This window comes from Mustela erminea, chromosome 6 (assembly GCF_009829155.1).
Source record: "Mustela erminea isolate mMusErm1 chromosome 6, mMusErm1.Pri, whole genome shotgun sequence".
Classification (NCBI taxonomy): domain Eukaryota; kingdom Metazoa; phylum Chordata; class Mammalia; order Carnivora; family Mustelidae; genus Mustela; species Mustela erminea.
Genome location: NC_045619.1, coordinates 53,905,428 through 53,922,298, shown reverse-complemented (window position 1 = coordinate 53,922,298; position 16,871 = coordinate 53,905,428). Strand labels below are relative to the sequence as shown.

General features: G+C 35.7%; 1 protein-coding gene across 4 annotated transcripts; it reads left to right on the top strand.

Annotated features, from left to right (window-relative positions):
• The first annotated feature begins 579 nt into the window (after positions 1–579).
• On the top strand, positions 580–14,052 carry LOC116593265 (NKG2-A/NKG2-B type II integral membrane protein-like). Of its 4 annotated transcripts, XM_032347279.1 has the most exons (7): positions 580–784; positions 1,254–1,331; positions 1,816–1,869; positions 2,842–2,993; positions 11,287–11,332; positions 11,544–11,604; positions 11,841–13,492. In XM_032347279.1, the coding sequence occupies exons 1-7, from the start codon at positions 598–600 to the stop codon at positions 11,950–11,952; spliced, it is 690 nt and encodes a 229-aa protein (XP_032203170.1). In that variant the 5' UTR covers positions 580–597; the 3' UTR covers positions 11,953–13,492. The 4 variants fall into 4 exon arrangements, with proteins under 4 accessions (XP_032203170.1, XP_032203173.1, XP_032203171.1 ...); XM_032347282.1 differs by lacking the exons at positions 11,287–11,332; positions 11,544–11,604; positions 11,841–13,492 and adding an exon at positions 13,978–14,052; XM_032347280.1 differs by lacking the exons at positions 1,254–1,331; positions 1,816–1,869 and having other exon boundaries at positions 11,544–11,603; positions 11,840–13,492.
• The last annotated feature ends 2,819 nt before the right edge of the window (positions 14,053–16,871 follow it).

The following is a 16,871-nucleotide window of genomic DNA, read 5'->3' as shown; positions in this document are numbered from 1 at the left end:
ATGATTTCCTCGAACTCCACAATTACTCAAAGTAAGAGACCAATTGATAGTACTGCATGACATTTTAGTAAAGAAACCTGAGTCTTAAATAAATGTAATTTACTCCAGGAAATTCCTGTATGTGCTAAAACTAATATTCCCTAATTAGGGGGACTCAATTTTTTTAACCAATAATGCATTTAAAACTTGTCAAAAAAATGGTGCAGCATTTTCTTTCTAATGTAGCATTTTAATATTAACCCATTATTCCTGTTCTATGGAATCTGGCCTTACATTAACGAGGACTATATAATTCCTGAATTCTTTTCCTTCTTCACTCATTTGTTGCTTTACATGTTTCCAACCAATACTATTGTGTATTGTGAATATGATTATAAAATATTATATATAATATGATTATAAAAACCACTTATATCATCATGAAGCACTTCTTTAAAGCTCCAAGGAAATTAGTACCAGATTTTACATTGTTCAACAGCAGATGAGTACTACCACTCACCACACACTCCACCCACTGTGACTGTCCCACCCACTGTGCATCAAGTCCTTCAGCACAGTCCCATTCAGCCTTGTGCCTGACATCACACAGCTGCAGAGATGAATAACCAAGGAGTTACCTATGCAGAACTCAGTCAGGTTAAGGGTTTAAGAAGACAGCAAGTGAAAGCTAAGGGCACTAAAAGTGGCATTTTGGAAACTGAGCAGGAAATAACATATGCAGAATTAACTCTTCAAGATGCTTCTCGGGATCTTCAAGGGAATGGCAAGAACTACCAATGGAAAGGTAATACTTAATTCAGACATAGTATAACTGCTCTAGAATGTGCACTTGGGGAGCAGGGGTGCAGGGAGTAGAGGATGATCTCATATTTTTCATTTGTGTGGTTCAGAGCTTGGAGCTGGAATATGGTATTGTAATTGAAATCTGAGGATGAATGCATGATCGAAAAACAATAATAAGAATTTCATCTTTAAACGAGAAAAAAAAAAGAAATCTGAGGATGAAACTTGTTCAAGTGTTGTAATTCGTGGTCTTAACCCAATCTCATGAGGGTAATATATTTATTGCAAATGTAATGCTATATTCTGAGAGTTGATTACAATGACTGATACAAGTTTGGGGTCCAAATTTTTATATGTGACTCCCTGTGCTTTGTTAGTTCTCTTGTATGTAAATTTCCTAAATGATTGTTTTTCATCCATATTTTCTGAGCATTTTCATTTCTCTTCCAACTATTTACCTTCATGTCCAGGGAAGCTCATTGCTGGGATCCTGGGAATCATCTGCCTTGTCTTGATGTCCACTGTGGTCACAATAGTTGTTATTCCCTGTAAGTGTTTCAATGATGACAAGGGAATTTTTCACTTTAATGATCATCGGTGCTCGAAATGTTGCACAATATTATGGAATGGTATTACCTCATTTTAATGCATGTTCTAAGTGTGGAATGGTTACTCTGAATCTGTCAAAAGTAGAAATAACAGAATGAATCTATATAAAGCGTATTACACATATATTCAGATTTCATACCTGAGATACAAGTTATGACAGAGACTTTATGGAGATATACAAGTTAGTTCTTGAGACTGGTTAAACCAAATACTGTAAAGACTGTGAGGTTTGATTCTTTAAACTTTTGAATTGTCTTCTCCCATATGTTCACAATTTTATTTAATTTTTATGGGTAAAATCAATTTTATCACAGAGGTTTCCCATTCTAAATAATATACCAAACTTCAAACTAAGAAACTCAAATCATAATGACTTATTTAGTTTAATATTAAGTTTTATGAGCATTGTTTTAATTTTTCTAGTTACTGCAGGACCAGTGCAGAACAAGGCGTCCATGGAAATAACAACCCAGAAAGGTAGAAAATCATTTCCAAAACTCTGGCATTAGGAGAGCTTATATTTTGTCTGTATCTTAAGCTAGACAAGTATGATAATAGATGTTTTTTGGGGAAAATGAATTAGAAAATTGCGTAGTAAATTTTCATAATTGATGAGTATAGGAGAGTATTACTTATTACACAACAGTGTAATGAGGAAATACTCATTTAAAATCAGCGTACAGGGGTACCTGGGTGGCTCAGTGGATTAAGCCACTGCCTTCACCTAGGGTCATGGTCTGAGGGTCCTAGGATCAAACCCTGCATCTGCCTCAGCATCTCTGCTGAGCAGAGAGCCTACTTCCCCTCTCTCTCTGCCTGACCTCTCTGCCTACTTGTGAACTCTCTCTCTCTGTCAAATAAATAAATAAAATCTTAAAAAATAAATAAATAAAATCAGCATACATGAGGTACCTGGATGGCTCAGTGAGTAAAGTGTCTGACCCTGGGTTTTGACTCAGGTTATGAACTCAGGGTCCTGGGACTGAGCTCCATGTCAGCTCCACGCTCAGTGCAGTGTCTCTTTGAGATATTCTTTCCCTCTCCCTCTGCCCTCCGGTTCATGCTCTCTCTCTCTGTGAAATAAATTAATAGATCTTAAAATAAAATAAAGTTACTACACCCATTGTTAACCAATGGCCTCAAATTTCCTCCTGCTATGACATGATATAATATAAACCATTATACAATTCCAAATAAGTTGTTTTGTTCAGGGACTCAAAGTGCATGTAAAGATGGACATTTTTGTTTGTTTGTTTTATACTGGCACATAAGTAAGGGATGAAAGCCTGACTCTTCTGGGAATGTGTCTGTGTTTTTGTTTTATTTTTGCCCGCTTGTGAGGGTAAAGTGGTGTGTTGTATACCCATTTGTGTATACATATGTAACTTGCAAACTTGCAAGTTTTAATATTCAAAGCCTTTTGGATAATATCTCATAATCTTTCTTTAGCTTATCATTGTGGTCACTGTCCAAAAGAGTGGATTACATATTCCAAAACTTGCTATTACAGTAGCACTGAAAGAAAACCATGGAATGAGAGTCGGTTGTTCTGTGCTTCTAAGAACTCTACCCTGCTCTCCATAGAGGATGAAGAGGAAATGGTGAGGTTTCAAATGTTTGCAGCTTTTATTAAAAGCTTATCATTTAATATTACATTTGTAGATCTCATCCATATAGTCATACATATTTCTTGTTTATTTATTTTAAAGTCTGTTATTATTCCATAATTTGACTCTATGATATTTTACATTTTTATACCTTTAATGTACATTTAATAATTTCTAGTTCTTGCTTTTCATAGAAAGCCATATTCTATACATGCTCTTTTGCCTGAAAAAACCTTACTACATTTTTTACCACACATCAGGAAAAACTATATGATTGGGGCACCAGGGTGGCTCAGTGGGTTAAGCCTCTGCCTTTGGCTTGGGTCATGATCTCAAGGTCCTGGGATTGAGCCCCACATCATGTTCTTTGCTCAGCAGGGAGCCTCCTTCCCCTTCTTTCTCTGCCTGCCTCTGTGCCTATATGTATTTCCTTGCTATCTCCTTGTCAGATAAATAAATAAAATCTTTAAAAAAAAGAAAACTATATGACAGGGCACATTCATCACAAAATAGAATATAATTACACATCTGATCATGAGCAAGAAGTTTAGAGCCTCTATTAGCCCTGCCAATGTTAATACTGTGAAATGTCTTTCTTATTTTTGGAATTTATATCGATGGAATCATGCAGTATGCATTATTATGTGTGTCTCCTTTTGTTCTTGTATGATATTTGTAATCCATCTATATTATTCCATTTGTCTATAGTTTGTGAATTTTCACTGCTGCTGTCTTATATAAATAGGACATTTTAAAAGCTCTTCTCAGAAACGTACATACTTTTTAGTATGTGGGTATTATGAATAATTATTTTATGAAAGACTTTTTCTATATGGTTTCCATGTATTGTACTTATAATAACTTATTATACATAACTAAATAATATATAGTATGTTTATGAAATGTAAATAATGCATTTATCAAAATAACAATGCATCAATGTGGGTCTGTGGGTTAAGCCTCTGCCTTCGGTTCTGGTCATGATCTTAGGGTTCCAGGATTGAGCCCCACATCAGGCTCTCTGCTGGGCGGGGAGCCTGCTTCCCCCTCCTCTCTCACTGCCTCCCTGCATACTTGTGATGTCTCTTCCTTTCTCTCTCTCTGTCAAATAAATAAAGAAATCTTTAAAAAAACAAAAAGAAAACTACATGATTGTGCATATTCATCACAAAATAGTCAGAACATAAATACAGATCAGATCATGAGCAAGAAGTTTAGAGCCTCTATTAGCCCTGCCAGTTTTAATATTGTGAAATATCTTTGCTTATTTTTGGAATTTATATCGATGCAATCATGCAGTATGCATTATTATATGTGTTTCCTTTTGCTCTAGTATGATATTTGTAATCCACCTATATTATTGCATTTGTCTATAGTTTGTGAATTTTTACTGCTGCTGTCTTATATGAATAGGACATTTTAAAATCAATTTTCAGCAATTAACTTCTTTTTTAATATGTGGGTATTATGAATAATTATTTATGAAAGGCTTTTTCTATGCTGTTTCCATGTATTGTATTTATAAAAACTTATTATACATAACTACATAATATATAGTATATTTATGAAATGTAAATAGCGCATTTGTCAAAATAGCAATGCATAAATGTAACATTATAATTGTATTTATATATGATTATTATACATTTTCTTCGAAACATTAGTATGAAAATGCCCAGCCATGGATATGTGTATCTTTCAATATATTATATTATCTCTACATTTATCTAATATATTGTGTAAACAGATTGTACAAAATATTCCCTTGATTCAAAATTCAGAGATCTGAGAAAAATTATGACAAAAAGTTCTGGTGGTTGTAGAACAGTATCATTTTTCTGGGGTGTGAGTTATTAGGATATTCTCTTCAGTGAGAAGAACACAAGTGTGTCCCTTGCTTATTTCTCCTAGATGGTGTTTTCTTTGGTCTTCTTGGAAGTCCTTACCATGTTTTTTTGCTTGTTTGTTTGTTTGTTTTTTATTTTTTATTTTCAGCGTAACAGTATTCATTGTTTTTTCACCACACCCAGTGCTCCATGCAATCCATGTCCTCTATAATACCCACCACCTGGTACCCCGACCTTCCACCCCCCGCCCTTTCAAAACCCTCAGATTGTTTTTCAGAGTCCATAGTCTCTCATGGTTCACCTCCCCTTCCAATTTCCCCCAACTCCCTTCTCTCTATCTCCCCATGTCCTCCATGCTATTTGTTATGCTCCACAAATAAGTGAAACCATCTGATAGTTGACTCTCTCTGCTTGACTTATTTCACTCAGCATAATCTCTTCCAGTCCCGTCCATGTTGCTACAAAAGTTGGGTATTCGTCCTTTCTGATGGAGGCATAATACTCCATAGTGTATATGGACCACATCTTCCTTATCCATTCGTCCATTGAAGGGCATCTTGATTCTTTCCACAGTTTGGCGACCGTGGCCATTGCTGCTATAAACATTGGGGTACAGATGGCCCTTCTTTTCACTCCATCTGTATCTTTGGGGTAAATACCCAGTAGTGCAATGGCAGGGTCATAGGGAAGTTCTATTTTTAAGTTCTTGAGGAATCTCCATACTGTTCTCCAAAGAGGCTGCACCAACTTGCATTCCCACCAACAGTGTAAGAGGGTTCCCCTTTCTCCACATCCCCTCCAACACATGTTGTTTCCTGTCTTGCTAATTTTGGCCATTCTAACTGGTGTAAGGTGATATCTCAATGTAGTTTTAATTTGAATCTCCCTGATGGCTAGTGATGATGAACATTTTTTCCTTACCATGTTTTAAATATGAGCTCTTTTTTGAGTTTAAAGGATGGAAATAGCTCTATATTGCATTTTTACTCCCCTATTAGAGTTCTTTAATGATCAGAATTTTAATATTACCATGGTCCAATATATCATTTGGGTGTTAGTGATTATTTTGAACCTATTTCAGAAGTTAGTCAAAGCTCATAAATATAATTTCCCATATCAGTTTTATATTATTTATTTATTTATTAATTTTTTACTTTAATTAGAGTTGCTGATGCAATTGGAATTTATTTTTGGTGATGTTGTATTTGCGATGCAGAGAGATAAATGTGAAGGTTATAGTTTTCTACATCATAAACCTAATTGATGGAACATAATGTAAAGCAAAGTCGATCTTTTCTTCATAAATAACTTTATACATATATCGTCATATACATGTCCACATATGTTCCAATATGCTTCATATAAGCTATGTAGATAGCATATATCTTTACATAGATAATTATAAACACATATATCAGTCTACACAGTCTGTCACAACCCACAGCACCTTGAGTAAAATGTAGAGCCTTCCCTTCACTTGATGTCCCTTTACTGTGTCTCATTTCTACTTTGTTTTAAATGTTTCTCTGCTTACGTTGAGAATTACATGAATATTATCACTTTGTTTCAACTGATGATTTTCATTCAAATATCGAACAATTTAGACACTAGAGTTGAAGCAAAGTCCCTTAGACCTAATGACAGTTTTATACTTTCCTTTGTTTTCCCTTCCTTCCTGATGATCCTTGCAAGATTCTTTCTGTTACCATTTAATTTCTTTTCTTTTTTTTTTTTAAGAATTTATTTATTTATTTGACAGAGAGAGATCACAAGTAGGCAGAGAGGCAGGCAGAGAGAGAGAGGGGGAAGCAGGCTCCCCGCTGAGCAGAGAGCCTGATGCGGGACTCGATCCCAGGACCCTGAGATCATGACCTGAGCTGAAGGCAGCGGCTTAACCCACTGAGACACCCAGGCACCCCTACCATTTAATTTCTGTTTGGATAATTCCCTTTAGCAGTTCTTTTAGAGTGGGTATGGCAGTGACACTTTTCCTAGTTTTCCTTTATCTCAGAATGTCTTGATTTCCCCTGCATTCCTGAGTGATATGCCCCTTGAATAGTCAGTGGTTGATTGGTGTCTACATTTTTTTTTTGTTGGTTGGTTTGTTTGGGTCTTTCTAGCATGCCTTTTTTCTATTATGTTGACTAGAGAGAAAAAACCATTTTGGGGCCTTTTGTCTGTGCACTTTGCTGTCTGTGGTTTGCTCACCAGTCTGGGATATGTGAGGCAAAGAGAAATTCCAGGGCGCTGACCACCATGTCATTCCTTGGGGTTAGAGGGCGCAGTTCTGTCAGCTTTCTCATTGCCTGTTTGAATGTTATGTTGTTTTGTGTATAATATCCAGGTGTCTTAGCTGTATTTGGTGGAGGAAGTAGGGAACAGTAGCATATCCTCTCTTTCTTGCTGGAATAGGAATTCTGATATGTAGTAGTTCTAATGTGAATGTTCCTAAGACTGATAGTAGTGAGCAACTTTCTCTGTATTTATTTGCCATCAATAAATGCTTTTCAGTGAAGTATCTTGAAATATTTTTTTGTTATCATATTTTGAGAATTCTTTATGTATCCTGGCAGCAAGTTTTTTAGTAGATGTATGATTTGTAAATATTTCCTCTCAGTCTATGACTTGTCTTTCCTTTACTTCAAAACGCAGACAATATCTTAAGGAACCACACTTCATCAGTTTGTTCTTTTATGGATCATGTTTTGTTTCTCTCTGAGAAATCACTGCCCAACTTGTGGTCAGATGTTTTTCCTAATACATCTTCTTGAAATTTTATCATTTGCACTTACAGATGACCATCTTTTAACATTTTTGTATATAGTATAAAGTATATATTATTAATTCCATTTGAAACTGATTGCTTCCTCAACATTTATTGTAATACCATACTTTCTCCAAGAAATGATTTTGTATCATTGGCGAAATCTGCATTCCATATATGTGTGGGTGTGAACTTTGCACTTCCTTCTTGGGTTCTTTGATCTTGTATATATTTTTGTCAATACATACTTTAAAAATTGTCCTTTTACAAACAGTAGCTTTATATTAGTTCTTTTTTGGAGTTATCATATCTATTCTAGATCTTTACATGGATGTTTTCTTTTTTATTTCTGTCAGTATAAATGTTTTTTAATTAAAAATAAAAATTAGCTTTATCTTCTGCATCAGAGAAATCACATCTTTTGACCTTCTTTTTTCTGCTAATGTGACAGATTACGTTAATGGAATTGCAAATGTAAATCCAATTGATATTTTTTCAATAAATCTACTTATCTTCGAGTTCATTATTTTTATATATTATCAGAATCAGTTTAGATTGCCATTGACATGTATTTTCTTTTTTTAGTATTACAAGGAAATGCACAAAACACACACTTTATTAGACCCTTTTTTCTACCTTGTAAGATTTTCTTTTCGGTTCTTAATTGACATTTCATTTTTCTTTCCTCATAAGCATCGAGATATTCTGTAACTGAGTATGAAAAGTTTCTGAATTAGAGATTAAATTATATTAGAGGTTAAGACACTTCTGATATTTTATTTCCTTCTGTGTTTTGGTTTTCCCAAGTCTTATTTGGTAGGATATTTTCAATTTTATGTCTAGTTTTAAACATATTTATATATTTTCATGGTATTCTGTTATGTTAATTTACTCTGCTATAATGTACATACAGGCAGTTGCACATGTGATACATGCCAACAGCTGGCTGAATTTTCAAGTGTCGCCATCATAGGAAGGAGAAAATGAATATTACCAGCACTTTAAAATGCCCCTTTCATTTTTTCACCTCCATTTACAAACATTTACATAAGTAGAATGATACAGTATGCATATTTTATTTATGGCATTTTCAGGGGAAGCTAAACTTGTGCCTTTCGTCCGTAGTTGCATGAAGTTGTAAATAGTCCATACTCCTTACTGTTTCTTTTCTTTATTTTTTCTTTTCTTTAAGATTTTATTTATTTATTTGACAAACAGAGATCACAAGTAGGCAGAAAGGCAGGCAGAGAGAGAGGGAAACAGGATTCCCGTTGAGCAGAGAGCCCGATGCGGGGCTCGATCCCAGGACCCTGAGATCATGACCGGAGCTGAAGGCAGAGGCTTTAACCCACTGAGTCACCCAGGTGCCCCCATAATTTATATCTTTTGATTGGAATATTTACTGAATTAGCATGAGTGTATTGTTTTGATAGTTGGATTTAGGTCTCCCATTTTGCTATTCATTCTATGTTTATGTCTTATTTTCTTCTTCTGCCAGATGTATAACCCTTATCTGATACATATGTAGGAGTGCCATCACTGAATAATATGATATTTTTATTTGTAATTGCTTGAAAAAACTCTGTACTCTTTTCCATTGTGGCAACACCAATTTATATTTCTTCCAAAGGATTTCCTTTTCTTCAGATCCTCACCATTATTCTGTTATGTTTTTGGAAAAAGCAATTCTAACAAGTGAGAGTTGGTATTTTATTGTGATTTTGATTTGCCTTTCCTGACGATTAGTGGTTTTCTTTCTTGTACCTATTGGCCATTTCTATGCTTTCAGAAAAATGTTACTCAGGCCTTGTGCCTATTTCTGAATTAGATCATTTTCTTTATTTTTATTTCCTTGTTTGTGTTATTTATACATTTTGGATATCAGTCCCTTATCTGATATAGGGTTTATAATTTTCTCCTGTTCTGTACATTGTTCTTCCAAATATTTTTCAACTTCTTCGTTCTTTCCTTTGCTGTGCAAGTGCTCTTTAGTTTAATGTACTCTGTTAATTTTCTGCTTTTTCTTTCTCATTAATGAGATGAATAAAGCCTACTATTACTTCCTCAATTTCTTATATTTTTTCTACTGAATCTCCAATTTTCTGGAGAGCCAATGAAGTGAATTTTCATTCAGGTGTATAATGATAAACTAATTCTCTGTGGTTTATTCATATAGTTTTATCTCTCTATTGATATTTTCTATTTGCTGTATTCCTGCCATTATATGTTCATTTATTTATCTGAACTGTTTTCTTTATCATTTCCATATAATTATTTTTTTTTAAGATTTTATTTATTTATTTCAGAGAGATTGAAAGACAGAGAAGCACAAGCATGAGCAGGGAGGAAGGGCACAGGGAAAAATGTCTCCCCACTGAGCAGGGAGCCCAATGTGGGGCTTGATCCCAGGACCCTGGAATCATGACTTGAGCCAAAGTCAGAAGTTTAACCAACTGAGCCACCCAGGTGCCCCATATAATTTCTATATATTTATAAACAGTACTCTAAAATACTGTCTTCTAATTAATGTAACACCTTATCCCAGTAAAAGTTTATATTGACTTATGCTATCCCTTAGCATAGAAGACATTTGTCAGTAACTTTCCATGTTTTGTCTTGTTTTTGTTATTGTTTTTTTAGGTAGATATTTTTAGTAATACAGTGTAAATAACACGCAGTCTGTTTCATATTCTTATATGTATGTTTTTTGTAAGTTGCATACAATATACTGAAGGATCTTCTCCCCTATAATCAGCCTGCTGATATTTTTGTTCACTGTTTCCAAATTCTTATTCTTTATTTTTATTTTTTAGCCTTCATGCCCTGGTGATTTTGTAGCTTAGATGAAACCCACAAGTTTTTTTAAAAACTGTGTTCAAAGACTGCAAGTCAGTAGGGCTTGTACCCTCTGCCATGTGATGTGATGTGTGTGTGTGTGTGTGTGTGTGTGTGAGTGTGAGAATATCAGTTCTCAAGTCTCCTTCTGCTTTCACTTTCTACTGGCTCATCTTGGTCTCCTCTCCATGTGCACATAATTTTTTCCATCAGTCAGGAGTGTGTAGAAAGCTCATGTCAACTCTTCCGCTGTATGTACTCTCACTAACTATCTTGCCATTGTATTTATGGGGGTCTCAGTGCTTGACAGAAAACCACAACCTCTAACTAGTAAACATATGGCTTTTTCTCATTCATTAACAAGCAAAATCATCACTCTGAGCTGAAAAGTCAGTGGGCTTTTTCAGTCCCTTCCCCACTGCTGATTGAGTCTCCCCTGTGGCACCAGTACCATTGCTTTCTGTAGCTTCTCCAAATTAGGAAAATACAAGCTTCTGGATCACTGAGCTACTATGGGCAGGTGCGGAGGCATGGGAGCAGTTCTGGGCTCGAAAACTACAGACGTGCTTCTTTTCACAAAAAATCTCTAGGAGTTTCTCAATAATGGATATTTCTTAAAGTGTTACTAACCTTTGATAAATTATCAGAACACTGAAATTGTTGTCTTTGTAAGTTTTTCCTCTTCATTTACTCGTACTAAGATATTTTTATAATATGCTCAGTGTATAACACTATATTAAAATGTGAAAGATTCTATAGAGTCTATAGAAAAAATAACTGTGGTTATTACAAATTCAAATAAGAGCTTTTATTTGACTTCTAAAAAATTCTTTTCTCATAGTGTTTGTTCGGCTTCCTCATTCATTCTTCATGGATTAGTAGAGTTTCCCAGAATATCAATATTTTTTTTTAAAGATTTTATTTATTTATTTGACAGAGAGAGATCACAAGTAGGCAGAGAGGCAGGCAGAGAGAGAGAGGAGGAAGCAGGCTCCCCGCTGAGCAGAGAGCCCGATGTGGGGCTCGATCCCAGAACCCTGGGATCATGACCTAAGCTGAAGGCAGAGGCTTTAACCCACTGAGCCACCCAGGCGCCCCCCCAGAATATCAATATTAATCCATCTTTGTGTCCAAAAGCCTCTGCCTTCTTTCCTACACCATAAGTTGCTTAACAACTTTTGTATTTTATGCCTTAAGAGGGCTAATCTTACAAAGAATCTGTACAGTATGTGAACAATCCTACAACACAACTGTTAAAGTGTTTCCATAGCAGAATAATATGGGATATACTCAGGTTCAGATGTACAACTATTACTTTATATGAACTGTTTATTGTTTAAAATATTGTGATTTATATTTTTTAAGAGTAATAAGATATAATTCTCTGTATTTCAGGTCATCAGTTTTTTCAGCAACTGACAAGAATTGTTCATTTTTCAACTTTGACTCAAACATGAGATCTTTTGACAACTGTTTAGATCTAAAAATATATGTTTGTAAGCATTAGGCATTTTAGTTACCTAATTTTGGTATAACTATATTTCACCATCTATAAAGAAGATATTTTTCATTTCTTCAAAAGGCATGCAATTTTCCTAGATATTTTTCAGATACTATTTTTAGAACAATTTTAGTTCACAACAAAATTGAGAAGAAGGTACATAGCTATCCTCCACCATCCCTGCATGCACACATGCATGGCCTTGCCCGTTATCAGCATGATTCACTAGAATGGTTCATTTCTTAGCCAAGAGGAACCTGCAGTTTGCATCATAATCAAGAAAGTGCACCTGAGGTTTCCCCCTTGGTGTCAAAAAACTTTTTCCATCTTAATTTTATTAATGAAAAAAAATATATCCTCAGGTACATATTATACATTTCTTAAGCTTTTGTTATATGTTAAATAAAAAAGTACAAATTATAATATGGAGCAACGTTACTGTGAAGTCTTCAATAAGGTCATCAATCCACTCATAATACCAAGTGAATTGATTTATCCTGCTAATAAAGGTTGCAAATAAGGAGCTGCAAATAAGGGTTGACGACCCTGGGTGGCAAGATTACACACGAGAATTGAATCAGGAACAGAAACCAGAGGAAGATTGATGTCAATAAATAAAATTTATTATCCAATTGTAAGGGAAAGCTTACTAGAAGGAAAGGCTACTAAAATGAAGAAAATCATAAAGAATTTCTTAGGATTAAAGGAGAGTACCCAAGGGAGAGATCATTGGGAAGCCCCATATGCTCTCTGAAGATGGGATTTAGATGTCATTGAAGACAATGCGGCCACACACAGCTTCATGGCAGACATGCTCATTGCATTGACCTGGTATATAGCAACTCCACAGTCCATAGGCTGAACAAGGTGGGGATGGATCTCAGGCTGTGACTGACAGGCAGGAAGAACCCCTGTTAGGAGACACAGAGCAGAAAGGCAGGAAGCTTTCACTGGGACTGGCCACAAGTACCTGCTGGAGGCTGAATACACAGGACTTCCTACGTGCGTGCCGCTGGCAACAAAGCCAGAGTGGCCAAACACCCTGAAAACACCATGAAACCAGGAAGAAGAGCCCTTTCTCTTGCAGGGTCTCTCTCCATTGCCTTTATTAACAGAATTTAGCCTCATGTGAGCTGACAAAGAAGAGAACTTTATAGGATCCTGCTCCATTGTCCGAGAACAGGGCACAGAGGGATGGGTAGATTTAGAGCTGAGAATACTAAATTGTTCACAGGCACTCAGGATTATAATGAAACAAACACAGGATTGTTATATACGACCCATTCCCATCTGCCCCATGTCTCCAGAGAATGGAATAAACACTTTTTTTCTGAATCACTTCTAGTTCAGCACTATACAAAATTACGTTCATTTTTTGGTAGAGATTGGCTTCTTCTCAGTCTTTAATAATGAGTTTCCTTCACTACATTTTCTGGTGTGATGTTTTCCTTACCTGGAGTTCAGATATTTTAGAAGACATCTTGTTTTACTCCAAGTCCCCACTTCTGTTGCCCTTCCCCAGACCCAAAACTACTTTGGTCTAAAAAATAAACCATAAGTGACTCTTAATCTCACAAAACAAACTGAGGGTTGCTGGGGGGAGGGGGTTTGGGAGAAGGGGGTGGGATTATGGACATTGGGGAGGGTATGTGCTTTGGTGAGTGCTGTGAAGTGTGTAAACCTGGTGATTCACAGACCTGTACCCCTGGGGATAAAAATATATGTTTATAAAAAATAAAAAATTAATTAAAAAAAAATAAAATGTTAAATAACGAAGAAAACAAGAATAAAATTTAAAGATATTTGTGTGAGTCGAACAGTTTATTATTCCCATAATTCAGGAATAACTTTAGTAATTTGATAATGATTCAGATATTTCTACCCTAGCTCAATGACAAGAGGGAGAGAGATTGAGCTTGATTATTAATTGCAAAAAAATTCATACTTCACATACATATATCTCCTTGAACATAGACACATTTTTTGCACATATTATTTTTTAAAGGTTTGTTATTTGTTTATTTTGCACAGAGGGAGAGAGTTCAAGAAGGGGGAGCAGCAGTTAGAGGGAGAAGCAAGCTGCCACTGTAAAGAGCAAGATGGGAGGGTGCAATACTCAATCCCAGGACCCTGGGATCATGACCTGAGTGAAAAGCAGACACTTAACTGACTTAGCCACCCAGGTGCCCCTACACATATTCTTTACACTCTCTGTATTGATTTCTTATACTCCGATTGAGAAATTATATGAATATTCAAAATCAAATTCATATAATATGTAAATGTTAGCTGACATTGTGCTCAAACAACCGAAGATTGCAATTAAATTATAAAATAAGCATTTACTTCTCATTCACCAGTTTCTGCTTTGGCTGGGTTTTAGTTGATCAAGGCATAGCATGCATGGGCTTGGCTCCAGAATACGACTACAGATTCAGCTCAGATCTTTTGGACATATTTTATTCTTAGAAGAGGAGCTACCTGATATACATGACATCTTATAGCAGAGATTAGCGGCTAGGAGAAATATGCTTCTTAATGCCTGGACTCTGAACTCTGAACTCTGAACTCTGAGCTATCACACTCCTACTCACATTATATTGTGAAAACAAGTCACTTGGCCAAACTTATCATTGATTTTCTACAGGGTTTACTTCTTTCAAAGTGCTCTGATGGAAGGAATGAAGTTTTCTTGAGCAAAAACCTAATCTACCATAACTATAGGATTTTTTTTTCTCATTGTATTTCATGAGAGAAACTTGTTTGTAAAAGACAAATATCGGTAAACAGATTTTTGAAATCAAGATGCAGTTACTATTCTTTCTCTTATGGGTCAAGAAACCCAGTCTCCTCACCCAATGTGTTACTTTGGACATATATAATGGTCTTTTTTGGAATAGAAGACATTTTTAAAGGAATTTTCAAGGTTAGCAAGATAGTCTGTTTGGTTCCTAGATTTGGTGAAGCTACTGGGCCTAGGGATGGAAGACACTGAAATGCCCTTTTCCTACCAGTGTTGAGTATCCCATCAATCCATATGTATTTCTTACCATGGAGAAGAAAGAAAAGTAAGAGAGAAGCTCTTTAATATTAACATTCTTTTTTTAAAATTTTTTTATTTTTTATAAACATATATTTTTATCCCCAGGGGTACAGGTCTGTGAATCACCAGGTTTACACACTTCACAGCACTCACCAAAGCACATACCCTCCCCAATGTCCATAACCCCATCCCCCTTCTCCCAACCCCCCTCCCCCCAGCAACCCTCAGTTTGTTTTGTGAGATTAAGAGTCACTTATGGTTTGTCTCCCTCCCAATCCCATCTTGTTTCATTGATTCTTCTCCTACCCACTTAAGCCCCCATGTTGCATCACCACTTCCTCATATCAGGGAGATCATATGATAGTTGTCTTTCTCTGCTTGACTTATTTTGCTAAGCATGATACGCTCTAGTTCCATCCATGTTGTCGCAAATGGCAAGATTTCATTTCTTTTGATGGCTGCATAGTATTCCATTGTGTATATATACCACATCTTCTTGATCCATTCATCTGTTGATGGACATCTAGGTTCTTTCCATAGTTTAGCTATTGTGGACATTTCTCCTATAAACATTCGGGTGCATGTGCCCCTTTGGATCACTACGTTTGTATCTTTAGGGTAAATACCCAATAGTGCAATTGCTGGGTCATAGGGCAGTTCTATTTTCAACATTTTGAGGAACCTCCATGCTGTTTTCCAGAGTGGCTGCACTAGCTTGCATTCCCACCAACAGTGTAGGAGGGTTCCCCTTTCTCCGCATCCTCGCCAGCATCTGTCATTTCCTGACTTGTTTATTTTAGCCATTCTGACTGGTGTGAGGTGGTATCTCATCGTGGTTTTGATTTGTATTTCCCTGATACCGAGTGATATGGAGCACTTTTTTATGTGTCTGTTGGCCATCTGGATGTCTTCTTTGCAGAAATGTCTGTTTATGTCCTCTGCCCATTTCTTGATTGGATTATTTGTTCTTTGGGTGTTGAGTTTGCTAAGTTCTTTATAGATTCTGGACACTAGTCCTTTATCTGATATGTCGTTTGCAAATATCTTCTCCCATTCTGTCAATTGTCTTTTGATTTTGTTAACTGTTTCCTTTGCTGTGCAAAAGCTTTTGATCTTGATTTTAAAATCTATTCATAATATGTATTTACTGCCTTTTAACATTGTTTTTATTTAAAACAATACTGTATTCTCAAATTTAATCTGGATATAAATGATTTCTGTCTTTAGTTTTTTGGCAGTCTTGTCCATTTTGTCTTTTCAAAGAGAATCTCTTTTTTGATCCTCTCCACTGCACTTTTGTTCTTTGTCATGATTTTTTACTATTCATTGTTTTCTTTCATCTTCCTCATTTGGATTTAATTTCACCTAATTTTTTGCTTTGATGTTTTAAATTTGTATTTATTTTTTAATTGTCTAACATTTTTATTTTCCATAAAGTATGACAGTATATGGAATTGTGGCATCTTCCTATTCTATAAAACATTTAAAGAAGAATTAATACTTGTTCTTCTGAGGCTGTTTCAAAAAATAAAAATGGAAGGAAAATTTTCAAACTCATTCTATGTGGTCAGCATTACCTTGATCCCAAAACCAGACAAAGTCCCAGCCAAAATGGGAAATTACAGACCAGTATCCATAATGAACATGTATGCAAAAATTTTCACCAAGATACTAGCCAATAGGATCCAACAGTACATTCACCACAACCAAGTGGGAAAACAGTATAGAGGTGCTTCAAGAAGTTAAAAGTAGAACTATCCTACAACCCAGCAATTGCAGTACTAGTGTTTCTCCCAAAGATATAAATGTAGAGATCCCAAGGGGCACCTGCACCCCAATGTTCATAAACAGCAGCAATGTCCAGAGTAGCAGAACTTTGGAA

Bases quoted from the DNA above. Each gene is read 5' to 3' on its own strand.
- LOC116593265 (XM_032347279.1), top strand. From the start codon at position 598: ATGAATAACCAAGGAGTTACCTATGCAGAACTCAGTCAGGTTAAGGGT. The intron at 1,870-2,841 runs GTAGAAAATCAT...ATCTTTCTTTAG, and splicing joins GGAAATAACAACCCAGAAAG to CTTATCATTGTGGTCACTGT. The intron at 11,605-11,840 runs ATAAGTTGCTTA...TCTGTATTTCAG, and splicing joins TCTGCCTTCTTTCCTACACC to GTCATCAGTTTTTTCAGCAA.